A 15,042-nucleotide genomic window follows, 5' to 3' on the forward strand; every position below is an offset into this window, starting at 1 on the left:
GGACTCTTCATAACTGCTTCCATGTAAACGTTTCTCTCATAACATTATGTAAGGGTTTATTAAATTTTTCTTCAAAAATGAAAGTATAAAACCATTAACACACTTGCTTTCTAAAGTAGATTTAATAAATTGTGGCCAATTCTTGTAGCATAAGAGTAAGAACTATATCCTGACATGTGTTTGTCTCATGAGTTAGACTCGTGATGTTTATGTTTCTCCCGACTTATTGCTGCAATTGTGACTCATGATGTTTACGTTTGGCCTGCATTTGTGTCAACGAATCTGGCTTGAGAGACTTATGTTTGATCCCAAATTGTTACCACCAGTTGGACTCGTCAAGGTACGGCAAGGGATTAAAGATATTATTACTTCAGAATTAGTTTTTGTGCTATGAGAATTATGAATAAATGTTGTAGGTTTATGGAAAGTTCTGGCTGAAAGTAATTAATTTAGGAGTAGGGATAACAACTCACAGAATAGTAGAGGCAGTGAGTTGCCCTTCGCGTGCGCGCGCGCACACACACACACACACACACACACACACACACACACACACACACACACACACACACACACATTACTACCACCACCACCACCACCACCACCACCTGTACAGCTATATTGTGCTAGCTGAAAACACGATTCCAGGGCTGCAGTTCCAGTTCGGCAGGTAGGCATTGTGTATTCAGCCAGCACAATGTAGCTGTACAGGTGAGTGGGTGAGGGAGGGAGGGGGGGGGGGGGCGGCACATCAGCCAGTGACTCATCGCTTCTACTATTCAGTTAGTTGTTAGATTTACTCCTATACTATATAGAAATATGAATAGTTAATATGAAATGACCAGTAGCTGCACACACATAAAAAGAAACAAAGTCATCTCCTTACCAACTGTTGGCAACAGCTTTGTAGGTAGTGGGAGGGTCAGTGGTGGGGGCTGCTGCTGTAGTCTAGTACTTAACTCTCACTGATATGTCACACAGACAGTTTCATTCCATTTAATCGTGTTACAGTACACTGTAACTGTAATGCCAACTTAGTTAGTGGATGTGATTGATCTGACAAATGATTTGTTTGCCAATTGCAAAAAGATTTAACTTACCTATAAAGATTAAAAAACTATTAACATAGAGGAAAACCATGAATAGATGGTTATGATCTCGCGTTTCTGTTTCTTGTAAAAGGTTTTTTAAGAAACAGAAACACAAAACACACTAATGAATTAGGCATAATGCACAGGACAGCTTCTACTGTGGCACACAGTGGCGTACTGTGAGTATGTAAATAATGTTCACTCCACAATATAGTAAAATACGGCTCTCCTTCCACCCTTTAAAAACAATTTCAGTATGATGGCTGCATTTCGTGTACAGTAAAGTACTAAGTGACCACATTTTTACTGCAATTTCTCCAAATTATATTCTGTAGGTTACTTAACTTCAAAACATCATAATAACTATGACCATTAAATGCAGACTATGACGTAAGGCTATATGATGCAAAAGAATCGAAGTTTTTAACCAAATGGTTTATTTATGATTGCTTGATAAAGATTGCTAACTTCAGAAGTATATAAATTTTTACCTTATTTGCATAAAAATATTTTTGTAGTGGCACAATGGCAGAAGCAAGAATCAATGCGTATTTGGCAGTCCTTCCTCTACCCCTTCCCCCTCCTCGCCCTTGTGGCCTGCCCCACTTGGCCCCCTCCCAACCCTTGCAGGCCACATCACCTGGTGAGGCTTCTGCCCACAGAACAGGCAGCATAGTGAGCATGGGGAACCTGAGACACAGCTGCAATTGCTTGATGTCTTGCCATTACCACTTGACTCACTGAAACGTCAATTACAAAGTAATTTTAATGGGAGTGTACAGTAATACTTCTCATAGAGTGTGACATTTAATTCAAGAACCCTACTACTCATTAATATAATAAGAGATGTACATGTAATTGTGAAGAGAACTAATGTTTCACAGAGAAAATAATTGTTGATGTGTGAAGAGGGAAACTTAAGTTCACACTGATGAATGTGTATGATGACACACACTATTAAACAGTGGTGGACAACTTCCCCACTCTGTCACTTATTCAGAATGAATAAAGATAACCATTCATCATAAGGTGGAGGTGCTGAGTTGTGGGTTGGAGCATAAACAAATGTAATTCAAGCACTGAATGTCTAGAGGAACTGTGCCTCAGGTGATAGTAGTTAGTTAGTGCACCTTTGGAAAAGTATGTACTTAGCAGAATAAGCAAATATGATAGGGATCCCCCTTTGTACACAAACAATGTTAGGTAGTTTATAAGCAACAATGGGTACTGCACAACAGGAACAAAGTAAAGCACAACTCCACAGAGAGGCATTATTAATTAAAGTGCCTGTGGCTATCAGTAGGTGAATAGGTGAAGCCTTTAATAACTACCAAAGTAAAATAATATCACAAGTTGTCTCCTAATCTCCTAAGAAATTTCCCTCTCCTAATCTCCTAAGAAATTTTGACTATTAAGTTAAATCTCTTAATGGCCCAAAAATTACTGCCCAAACAGACTGGAATTTATGCCTGACTCATGGCCATAATCTCACACAGATCCCTTGAGTATAGAATTGTTGTCAGTGATAAGAAAAGATCATTAACCATACCCATCTTTAAGAAAAGAAGTGGTGGGTGGACTCCATCTGTAGAACTATCCATCTTGTATCACTCTCACCCTTTTGTAGCAGAATTCTAGCAGATATTCTTTATTTGAGCATTATTACTAGTCTGGAACAAATGACCTCCATGAAAACAAGCGAGTATTATGAGAACATTCCAAGTTGCACCATTTACATACAATATCCTAAGTGCCATGGATGGAGGGAATGAGAAGTTCTGTAATTTGTAAGCTGCCCAAAAGTTTTTATTCGGAAATGTATTTCTGTGGAGCATTTAACAAGATTTGCATTAGTTGTTGTAATGCATGTGCTCCCACTGTAGGTAGTAGTAATTAGCATACACTAACCAGCACCAGAACTGATTTGTACAGAGCATTCAGATTAATTATTTTGTTATGTGCTTTTATTTGAAAGGGAAAAATTGTTAGCTTTTTTCTTTGTCTATTAGTTCTTGTTAAATTGTTATTGTGTCTGAGTGTGTTCAATACACCCAGATTAATAGTACTCATTTTCTAGGGTAACTGCAGTGAGTGTGTTTTGAATTGTTCCTTGTTTCCAATAACTTGATTGGGGTTCTTTTTTGTTTGTTTGTTTAGTTTATGGCAGGTAGGGTTAGATGTTCAGATCACAGCAGCTTTGTCAGCTTGAGCCATAGTGTCCATCAGCTATCAGTGCTCAGATTCCAAGCCAGACTACTCAACTTAAGATGTCACATCCTTAGTTAGTTTATGTCTGACAGTGGATACCAGTATTGCATTTGTTGGAAAAGAGTTTTGGGATAACTAACCATTTGCTGCAAACAGCTGGAAGCTGCATTGTACATTGTCATTGTACATTGTACATCAATGGTAGCATTTTACGCTTGTATATTAATGTATGCAGCAGTTGTTCGAGAGTTGCTTCAATAGGTCAACAAAATGTGTGTCAGTGTCATCTTTTTTTCTGGTTTTTGTTTTTGGGTCAAATGAGGTGGTAATTTCCTCTTCATACTTTTGTTTGTTGTATTATTATACTGTCCATGTTCCTATTGATATATTGTATTATATGTGTGCATTTCTTATAATTTATGTTGGTTGTTTGACTTAGAGTCCAGAAACTCTATGCCAGAATGGTGGAACATGCAATCCTGAGTGTAATGCACCGCCACCCTATTACACATGTAATTGCACAGGGGAATACACTGGAATTAACTGTACTGAGGTAAGTATATAATTCTTTGATGAATATTCAGTTAATAGTTAATGAATTTAGAATAGTTTAATTATTTTTCTTCAACTCATCTCTTTTAAATGTGTAAAAATTGTTCTGTTTTAATCTGTTACCCCCTTTTTTCAGCTTCCTGTATCTGAGGCATCTGATGCTACAGATATTGCCATTATTGTCACTCCAATAGTTGGTGCTGTTATTCTTGTTATTGTCATATCACTAACAGTACTCATCAGTATGGCAAAGAAGAAAAGGGCTACTAGAGGAACTTACAGTCCAAGTCAGCAGGAATACTGCAATCCAAGAGTGGAAATGGATAATGTTATGAAACCACCGCCAGAAGAAAGACTGATATGACAGAATGGTTCACAGACAGGCATTCAGCAATGTTCCTTTTTCATTGCTGGCTGTATAAAAAACATAAATTTGACTCTGGACTGGTAACAAGTTCAGAGTAAATGCTCTCAAAGTGAATTAGAGTTATCTGTTCCTTTATTCGTATCTCTCATTCAGAATATTGATTTGACTGTGGTGTCCGTCCATTAGCATTCACTATTGTGTAAACGAAATGTATTTTTAATAACAATGTGTTTTTCTTGACTCATAACTACTTAATACATGACCAGTGCAGACTTTTTACTGATATATCAAATGAATTGTTATATACACTGGAAACAGGAAATAATGCCTGATGACATGGCTGTTAAAGCTATATAAACTGAACAAAACATAAATTGTTGCTCTCAGATTTAGTTCTTGTTTGAAGAATGAAATTGTCTATAAAGAGAGAATAAAACAAACAACTGTTATCATAATTCAGTTTTGGCAGTGTACACATCTCCATATTTAATTCTGTTAATTGAAGGAAAAGAATTGGTAGATCTGAAAGCACAAATTTTCTGCCACACTTAGCATAATCTGTTATGTTGTGCGATATATTCTGATCTTATATTTCTTGAATGGTCTGGTTAAATCTGACTTATTTCTTGATCTTGTCAGTTTCATTCACTTAATTCAATTAGTTGCAGTGATGATGTAACCCTTGCCATAGTTGAAACACATCAGTACAGCATTGTTATGCTATTTCAGCACAATTTGTTTCTTTTCTGTTTATAGTATTATTTTATTATTTTGCTCTAATTATGTGCTGATTGATGTAAGTTCTGGCACCATACTCATTCAAATCATTTTAGTTTCCCTGTATAATTATGTGTATGTGCAGCCATGTAATTCTTAGTGGTAACCATTTAACATACAACCAAATGGAATTATTGAAGTGACTGTTTTAATAGGATGATTTTATCATTTGATTCCACAACTTACCACTGCTGTATATAGGAAGATGTCAGTCATGGGAACTAGTTATGAATTAAAGTGAGATTAATTTTCACTCCTGAGTAAAAAACTGATTTATTTTCTTTGAGATTATTGTACATTCATAAGGAGAGTCCCAGTGGACATACTGTAACATTACTTCAAAAATATGAGACTGCGTTTTCATATGGCCACTCGACTTGGTAAAGGGACCATTTTTGACAGTATTATTCTCTTAGGTACTTAGTCATAATTTTCACCGTGGCTTTTTATATTTATCTTAGAAAATTAGATTTATGTGTACTGTACATTAAAACAAAAAACAAATGAAACTTTTTTTTAATTAAGTGTGTGTAAATATTAATGAGATACACATTTTAATAATCAGTGAAACAAACTTTTGAAGGTGTGCATGGGCAACTATGTCGTTATTTGTATTTGACTTAAGCATTTAATGTGTAACTCCATAATTAATTAAACCATACATTGCTCAGTGAAAGAAGTTGCATGCCCACTGAAAGAAGCTGCATGAACATTGTCCTATCTTTGTGCAACATGTGTAAGTACTTCCAACACTTTAACATTTGTAAAGCATGACAGTTAACTGCAATTATTTGTGTTAATGTGTTTCTCATTTTGGAACACACAAAATGAAAATGCTTCTTTTTTTGTTATGAAATAAAATGTTGTACATATAGTACTTTAACCACCTGGGCAGCATCTTAAAAATTAATCACCCTCATGTGAGGAGCTATGTAACCAATTCTGGCATGAAGTAATGAAGTTAATGGCTTCGAAATGTGTTCCATATAAAATTGTATTTTTGAATTCTGTTAATCCACATTGAAGGCAGGATAGTATGTGGAGGGAACGAATGTTCATACTAAACAGTACGGTTGAATTTTCTAGCTATAAAATATATGCTCAGTGAATTACATGCAACAGTACTGTGCCATGTAGAGAATTTTTAACTTAAAAAAAACAAGATTTATTTTTCATTGAAATATAAAGATATCTTATCAGACAGTTTATATTGCTGCTGACCTAATATGAACACAGCATGTTACTGTTGTCCCATCCAATAACGTTATTAAAAACATAATTCAAACAGTGAATGGATTTATTGACTGTGTTTTAGAGTGAGCTAATGTAGTCTATTACATTAAAGTTACAAATATGGCACACATATTAATCAGTGTAATGAGTGTTGGAAGTTTCTTACATCCTGTGCCACTGAAGACTTTGAATTTTATTAAGTAAATGGTTGATTTTACCAATAACTCACTGTTAAAACTTCATTACTTTCTCTTTCACAAGTGTATCAAGTGATTAGCTGCAGACAGACATTCTAAAAGTAAAATAACTTATTACATGGCAAACTCCGACAGTAGAATAATAATACTGAGTGTGATGAAAAACACTCAGGTTTCCAGCTGGGTGTCAGTTTTAAAATACCATGACCTTTGGAGTGTTTTGTACTCATCATCTTCTGACGGAGATCTTTGCCAGCTGATGATAAGTGTGTCACTCTTCAGAAGTCATGTTATTTTAAAAGTTGCACCCAGTTGAAAACTTAATAGCTGTATGATCAATAGTATATGTTGGGAGAGTCTACGTTCACAAAAATTTAGCTTGTTTTCCAATTTATTTTCTTCTACATTAATCCTCATACTGTGCATACTAATTCGCGTGCAGTCTTATCCAGATTGAAGAATGCAATACATACATTTTCCTTCTCTTCATTTGATATTTGTTTTAGTAACTATGCTTCCTTTTAATTATAGACATCTGTATTTTGCCATACGATTGTGAAATACAGTTAAAGATTATTTGATATTTTTGGGTGGCACGTAAATGGCATAAATAACGAATTATTCTGAATGTGCTTGTACTTCATCAGTAACATTGTTGCATGTCTCAGGTTTACTGAGCCATTGTTTCAAATCTTCAGATCCAAGTTTCGTTCAGGTATCTTTTTGGCTCAACCTTACTGTAATTTCCCATTATTGTATAACTCTGTAAAATTTAACTGGAATACAGTGTTTTCCAATGCAGAAGGGAAATTGCACATTGCAGATCATAAACTATGGGAAAACCATAAAATAAATATTTTTGCAGTATAAATGTGTGTAACATTAACTTTTGCCAGAGGTAGGTTTTAGATCTACATATGTAAGAAAAATTCAGCTTTTGCTAGCTGCATAAGAAGCAGAAATTTTTCTTTCCAAATATGTTTTATAATGTTAAGTTTTGACTGTATTATGATGTTCAACTTGTAGATTATTTTAACTGTATAATTTATGGCCACATTTACTTAACACACACTTGAATTTTTATGTATTTATGATAAAAGGAGATCAGTTGGATTCTTTGTTGATAATGTCTCTATCTATGATTGACTGGAAGTTCATTGTGAATCTGATGTTTTAGTTTCAAATTCTCTTATAAGATTACAATCCCATAAATTCTCTTCTTTTATGGAAAATGTAGAGACAGAAAAAGGTGGTTATAAAGAATTGTACTTCATTGTTTTGTTGCATTAGATGTTTAAATGACTGTAAAACTCATGTTTCTGTCTTGTAAACTTTTTGTCACTCTTGTAAACTAAGACACATTACTGCTGTGCTGTATGAAGTCATTCAAAATTATCTGAAATCATTATTATACGGCATTAAGTAGTTATAGGCCACTGTTATTTTAATAAGGAGCAGATCACCCACGTCAGAGCTCTCGATACATCAGCTTTCAAGTAACCGAATGTAGAGCCTGTTTTCAAGTTATGTTAACTGATCTCCCAGTCGCTGAAAAACAAATAATTTAACAGCTTGAATTTATTTAATGTGCCTAAACTCTTGCTTATATAATCATTGCCGTCATCAATATGTAAGTTGAATCGTCTTGTCATCTGTTATCACAAATGTAAGTGAACAAGAGAGAGCCATGGATGAATTTACTGTAATTTAGTATGTGTTGACTAACCTTCTCTTTATTGCAACATGTATTTGAAAATATGTAGATGTTTCATGCCTTGTCGATAAGATGACAATAATGGACAGGGAAGACTCATTTTGCCCATTTCTGTATATTAAAAATTGTTTGACGTCATTCATAGTTCATTCTCTTCCTTGGCAACTTCTTAAATCCTTATTTCACTATTTTCTTCTGTTCTGTATGCCCTTATTGTTTACTTTTTTCTGTAATTCCTTTTATTTTTCCTTTTATATCTGGCTACTTTATACCATCCTTCCAACATTTGTGTAATTTCTCATATTTATTACAGTAACACATTTCTTGTTATGTGATACACTATATTTTACATTGACACTTTCTTCTCTTTTGTTGGGCTAACCATACACTATATTTTACATTGACACTTTCTTCTCTTTTGTTGGGCTAACCATGATATTTTCTGTGTTGAGTTATTTTTCTCAGAGGAGTTCAGATTAATTAAGCACCAAGCATATTCCACTGTAGCTTCATCTCAACTGCCGTTAGAGTTAGGTCATGAGTTTTTGTACATCTTAACATATTGTAGTTTATGCATCTTACCACTTGGCCTAAAGATTTGCTATTTATTCAGAAACATAAAAAATTTTATCCGATTTAATTGGGCTCAGGTGTAAATGTGTTGATTAAATTATATTCCAAAGAGTATTAATTAATATCTCATATCAGAGAGGCATTATCTACTAATGGAAACATGAAAATTTTTTTAGTTAATGTACATCCTTGTATACTGTTCTGGCTAGGCATTGTAAACTATTAAAATGGTGATAATGATTTAATTCTTGATCCAAGTTATGAATTTTCCATTTCATTGTGTACTTAATTTATATTTTATGTGTGACAAGCTATTTATTACAGCTATAGTCAGTCAAAATACATTTTGAAAAGACCGCTTTTCATGTACTAAATAATATAATAAACAGTGAATCATTGCCTTGTACTTAACTGAGACTTTTTGTATCAATCAACACCTGAAGTATCTTTTTATATGTGAGAGTGTGTAGTTATATTGGTAAGGTTAAACAAGCAAGAACCAAAGAATGTGTGTCGTAGCTGCAGCTTAGACGTCCCGTCCATTGATTAAATAAATACATTGACATATATTTTGTATATTATGATTTTTTATATTATGTATTCCAGTTATAAAGTGAGATCTAATCAGAAATTAATTTCTAAGCAGTTGTCCTTTTGAATAGGAAAGATCAAAATTTTGTGAACATAATGTACAATACCAACTATAGTGGAAAATATATTGTTTTTGTTATTATCAAAAAAGAGTATATTTGCCTTTATAAATATTTTTACCCCCTACTTGCATTCCATATTACATTAACTAATCCAGTGCTGTGGCTTTGTCTTCATATGAGATGAAGACAATGTGATTGAAATAAGTTGAAATAAGCAGTTCACGTAATATGCAAAAAACTGGTGATTTCTCAAACTGGGGAACAATCAAGAACACGGTGCCACAAGGTTCAGTCTTGGGTCCTCTGCTGTTCTTAATATATATTGATGACTTGCCATTCTATATTCACAAAGATGCAAAGCTGGTACTTTTTGCCGATGATACAAGTATAGTTATCACACCCGACAGACAAGAATTAACTGATAAAATTGTAAACTATGTTTTTCAGAAAATCATTAAGTGGTTCTCTGCAAAATGATGAATTTTTGGATATAGTAAGTGGGTAATTTTCCTTCCCCCCACCAAAAAAAAAAAAAAAAATTAAAAATATTAAGTGTAAGGTAATATCTTGTATAGACACCTTTTATTAACCTGACACGTTCCACATCATTACGAAGTGTCGTATTCATGATCTATGGAACAAGTACTAATCTAATCTAAATGGGGAAACTTTAGTAAGATAACAATCATCAATCAAATTTTACTTTAACATTGAAGATCAATAATGATATATAGCGGCCTATCTGTAACAAGTGCTATGAAGTTTAACATCCTGTTACTTCCCAAAGCTCTTCTCTTCAACTAAGTGTCCACTCTGTCCTCAGATACAGATATTTTATTACATTTCATTTTAATGAATTTGTTGTGCCAGTGCTAAATGGCCTTCCTTGGTGGTGGCTTCTTACCGTACTTTGTTCTAAACATCCGTTGCATGGCTGTAGCGCACTTGTTTTTGCCGAAGCCCAACACGCAGAAAGCTTGCTGCGCACCTGAACTTGCCATGTTTGTGACTGGTGCTGACTATCGGCAAATTACCAAACTATGCTGTGGCACTATACGGGGTGGGGGGGGGGGGGGGGGGGAGGGGCGGAACTTTCATTGTTTCTCTTCAAAATGACATACGTATGATATCTGTACAATGTTTGGTTCTTGTGCAATGAATAATTGAAAGTGTTCCCGGACTTAATGTACATCCCATATTATATCTGTATATGAAGGGAAATTGGCTCATAAATCACAATATTATTTTATTTTAAGTAAATTGTAAACAGTTTAGGAATTTGACAGGTGTCATGCAAAGGGAAACTCTCTCTCTCTCTCTCTCTCTCTCTCTCTCTCTCTCTCTCTCTCTCACACACACACACACACACACACACACACACACACACCTGTGGCCCTGCCTTGTGCCAGCTGACACATTGCATGTCAGTGACTCAGCGTCTCTGCTGTTCTCCTGTACTCATAAATTATTTACATTCTGCCAGAACTTTACTTACTACATTTTAAAATAAATTACAATGATTAAAAATTAATGTGTCATAGGAACTTGGCTCAAGACATCCATCAAACAGGAAACCAAGGCTGTCAACAGGAAAGAGTCCAGTATTAAGTTATCAGCCACCATCCATTTGGCAAATAATTACTATTAGTGCCACACAAGGTGTCATCTTAGGACCCTTACTTATCTTCATTAGATTAGGTATACAGTATACTCAAACATTCGTTCCATAGATCCAGAGGGTTTGTGCTGAGATGCGTAGGATAATTCATAGGGTATTGTTGCCACACTAATGTTATTTGATATTATTAAGATGATATATGTCAGTCTGTTCTACTAAGAAATTCATCAATGAAGTAGAAAATGTTGGCCACTAATAAATCCCTTAGGCTCCTCTTAAACTGGTATTCATTAGTAGTTAACGTTTTAATGGCTGCTGGCGAGTTACTGAATGTGTGTGAACATGTGAATTCCTAAGGGACCAAACTGCTGAGATCATCGGTACCTAGACTTACACACTACTTCAACTAACTTATGCTAAGAACAACACACCCATGTCCATGGGAGGACTCGAACCTCCTGCAGGAGGGGCCGCGCAATCCATAACATGGCACCTCTAACTGCGTGACCACTCCGAGTGGCAAGTTACTGAAAATGTGATTAATAGACACCTTTCTAAACAAAGGCAAAGTGATTTCCAGAATGAGATTTTCACTCTGCAGCGGAGTGCGCGCTGATATGAAACTTCCTGGCAGGTTAAAACTGTGTGCCCGACCGAGACTCGAACTCGGGACCTTTGCCTTTCGCGGGCAAGTGCTCTACCATCTGAGCTACCGAAGCACGACTCACGCCCGGTACTCACAGCTTTACTTCTGCCAGTATCTCGTCTCCTACCTTCCAAACTTTACAGAAGCTCTCCTGCGAGCAAGGCAAAGTGACTTTACGTCTTTGCAAAGATTATTCTTATTTATACTATTGATTCCATGAACTGATCTCTTGGTTTGAAAAAGAGATAAGTTATTTATGACAGATTTCATTAAGGAATAAATGTTTTGGGAAGCTGTACTTTGTATGCCTCTGCAGGACATTCTTGAGTTCACACCACAAATAATTTGCATTACACACTTCTGTACTCAGTAAACATTAGCTTGGCTAGATGAGTTACCCCAAAAATGACGCAATATAACATTGTGTCATGACAGACATAGCACATTTCCATTAGTGACCATGTTGCACTTTGAATTTCCCAGCGGCAGTGCCAGACAACACTTCCCACTTGTGTTAAAAGTGCATCTCTTTCTGTTTGACTGGAGGTAGCAGGTCATGTGCAGCTGTGGAGTCTCTTGAGCCAGGCAAGATGGTATTTGATCTGCCAGACACACACTTGCAACTGGGCGATAGGACTGGTTTTCCTGCAGATCAAGTTGGAAGTGTTGCTGAATGTGGTGGGACTTCAGTGCAACAGCTATGTCACCAGTAGCTGTGAAATAGCTACAAGCTTCTTGTGAAGAGTTGTTGGAGGAAATTTTCTTATCAAGATAGTATTGCTGAAGGCAACCTGAAAGTTGAAGAAATATCTCAAAAAACTAGTTGTATATACATTTTACTGACAGTGACACATGAATTTATTGTATTTTTTATTGGGACTGTGGCACATGATGATTATTCTTTTGAAATAAATATTGTGAAGGATAACCCACGTAAACAATTCAATCCTGCTTCCACCTGTCGCTGCTTTACACACTGGTAACAGGGTGTCATTACTTCAGACTTCTTGAGCTGTTACCAATTTGTAGTAAAATCGGATCTAGATAATTTTGAAAAGCATGTACTGATCAAAATTTGGTTATTTCGGGATAGGTGACAAAGAGGTGCCTGGAGTGAGAGACCTGAGAAAGAACAAGGTAGAATAGAAGCTTAGAATTAGAGGCTGTGAACCCCTGGGAAGTGTAGCGGACTGAATGCTCATGTTGAAGAATGTAGTGCACCGCCCTGTTATCACACCATAGGTAAATTCGAATGAAGCAAGTGAAGCTGCCATCACTATTGAATCAGCATTAACTGAAATAATGTCCGATTTTTTTGTAAGTAGATGAGCCCTCCTGTATGCGAACAGTTTGAACGACCGAATAACACATTATGTGAATAGTTCATGTGATTTACATGGCATTACAGCAAGCGAGCAAGTGGGTAAACAAGTAGGCCTGTTACAGGGACAAGCTCCTGCCCTCTTTGAATGCAATGAGGAAATTTTTGCTGCAGTTATTGGACAGAGATTTGATGTGAAGCCCTCAGAAGCTACTACAAGGGAAATTGAATGTTGTAGTCAGCTTGAGTTGAAAAATGTTCAAATGTGTGTGAAATCTTATGGCACTTAACTGCTGAGGTCATCAGTCCCTAAGTCAGATTGACTGAGGAATTGTACAAGGGCAGCAATGGAGTGCAATGGACTGAGAGTGCAATAATATGTTTACTAAGCTACAACTTTATTTACACAGCTTGGTACAAGGAGCTGAAAAACTGTCAACCAATACCTTAACACAGATACAACACCTGCTGTGATTGCTAGTTAGTTGCCAGCTGCTGCTTGTGACACACCAGCAGAGCACCAAGTTACATATTTAGCTTTTGTTTAGTTATTTGATTGTTCAGTACATAAATTCTGTACATTTTTTATATTTATTATTTTTTTAGTTTGTAGTTTAACACCCAAATTCCATGCATGTTTTTCTATTTAAGAGGTGTATATCATGTTTAGTGAAGTGTAGATTTATGCAGTCTGTAGCACAGTTGTCATTTCTTTTGAACAGCCATCTACATAGGCATCAGCTTCCATGAGAGCCACATGAAGAAGGTAGCAAGTTTTATACATTTAGCTTTCTGTGTGTGCTTTTATAGTTAATTCCTAAGTAAGTATTATTAGGATGGATAGGATGTGTGCATGCTATGTGCGAACACAGGAGGAGGTGTCCACAGTTTGTGAACAGCTGAAGATGCTTTTGGCCATGGCTAGTTGTCTTTAAGCTGCTGCCTTGGAGTGTAGCAGTGGCAGAGTATCTGGCACATCACATGGGGCACCTCGGGTGTTACTTGTTTTGCTCATGTACCCACCTTGGAGTGTACCTCAGGCAGTGGATCCACCGTCACCACAGGGTGAGTGTCATTTGAGGTGCAGTTTTAGTGTGTAGGCTGACTGCCTGGACGCCCATTCATCCTGTGAGTGGACTGGTGGCAGTTCCTTCCAGAAGGTCTGAGCAGGCTCACAGGGAGGGGGGGGGGGGGGGTTGCTAGTTATCAGAAGCTCCAATGTTAGTCATGTTATGCATCCCCGTAGGGAAATAGCATCCAGGTCCAGAAAATAATCCAATGCGCACTTGGTATGTCTGCCAGAGGGACCACATCCAAGATGTAGACGAGCCCGTGCCTGTGGCTACTGAGCATACAGGGTGCAGTCATCCAAAATGTAGCTCCTGTTAGCATCAGCGACATCTGTCACTTTGGTTCTGAGGCCATTCTCAGTTCATACGGGTGGCTGGCAGAAATGGTGAAGGCTGCTGACCTTGTACACAGGGTTCAAACAAAGCTCATAATTTGTAGCATCGTGCTCAGAAATGATCAGAGCCTACAGCTACATCTACATGGAGACTACCAATCACACTTAAGTACCTGACAAAGGGTTCATCGAACCACCTTCACAATAATTCTCTATTAACAATTATATCTTACCATGCAAGTTCTGATTTCCCTTATTTTGTTATGATGGTTGTTTCTCCCTGTGTAAGTCGGCATCAACAAAATATTTTTGCATTTGGAGAAGAAAATTGTTGATTGAAATATCATGAGAAGATACAAAACATGCTGCCCTTCTTTGAACTGTCTCAGGGTGCTCTGTTAATCCTTGGTACAGATACCACACCACACAGCAGTACTTCAAAAGAGGATGGACAAGTGTAGTGTAGGCAGACTCTTTAGGTCCTATAGTTTGGAGCTGAGTGGAGGGTCTCAGCCAAACACTGTTGATTCTGTGATGGTATTGGCTGCTGATTTCTGAACCTGCATTATTGGGTACAGAATTGTGGGACAGCCCTTGATAGGTCAAGGGTGCTCTATAGATTAGGTACTGTAGGAGGGGGAGTGTTCCTTGCAATTGAAGAAAATTTTGATTCTATTGAGGCTGAAG

At 36.6% G+C, this 15,042-nt stretch overlaps 1 protein-coding gene across 1 annotated transcript in view; it reads left to right on the forward strand.

Annotated features, from left to right (window-relative positions):
- Window positions 1-9,458, forward strand: part of LOC124721361 (protein crumbs) — a 357,509-nt gene extending 348,051 nt beyond the window's left edge. Inside the window, exons 31-32 of the mRNA XM_047246295.1 lie at window positions 3,739-3,852; window positions 3,988-9,458. Coding sequence (XP_047102251.1) covers window positions 3,739-3,852; window positions 3,988-4,215 — 342 coding nt within the window. The 3' untranslated portion in view covers window positions 4,216-9,458. The remainder of the gene's footprint in view (window positions 1-3,738; window positions 3,853-3,987) is intronic.
- Window positions 9,459-15,042: the final 5,584 nt, after the last annotated feature.

Source organism: Schistocerca piceifrons, chromosome X (assembly GCF_021461385.2).
Source record: "Schistocerca piceifrons isolate TAMUIC-IGC-003096 chromosome X, iqSchPice1.1, whole genome shotgun sequence".
Lineage (NCBI taxonomy): Eukaryota > Metazoa > Arthropoda > Insecta > Orthoptera > Acrididae > Schistocerca > Schistocerca piceifrons.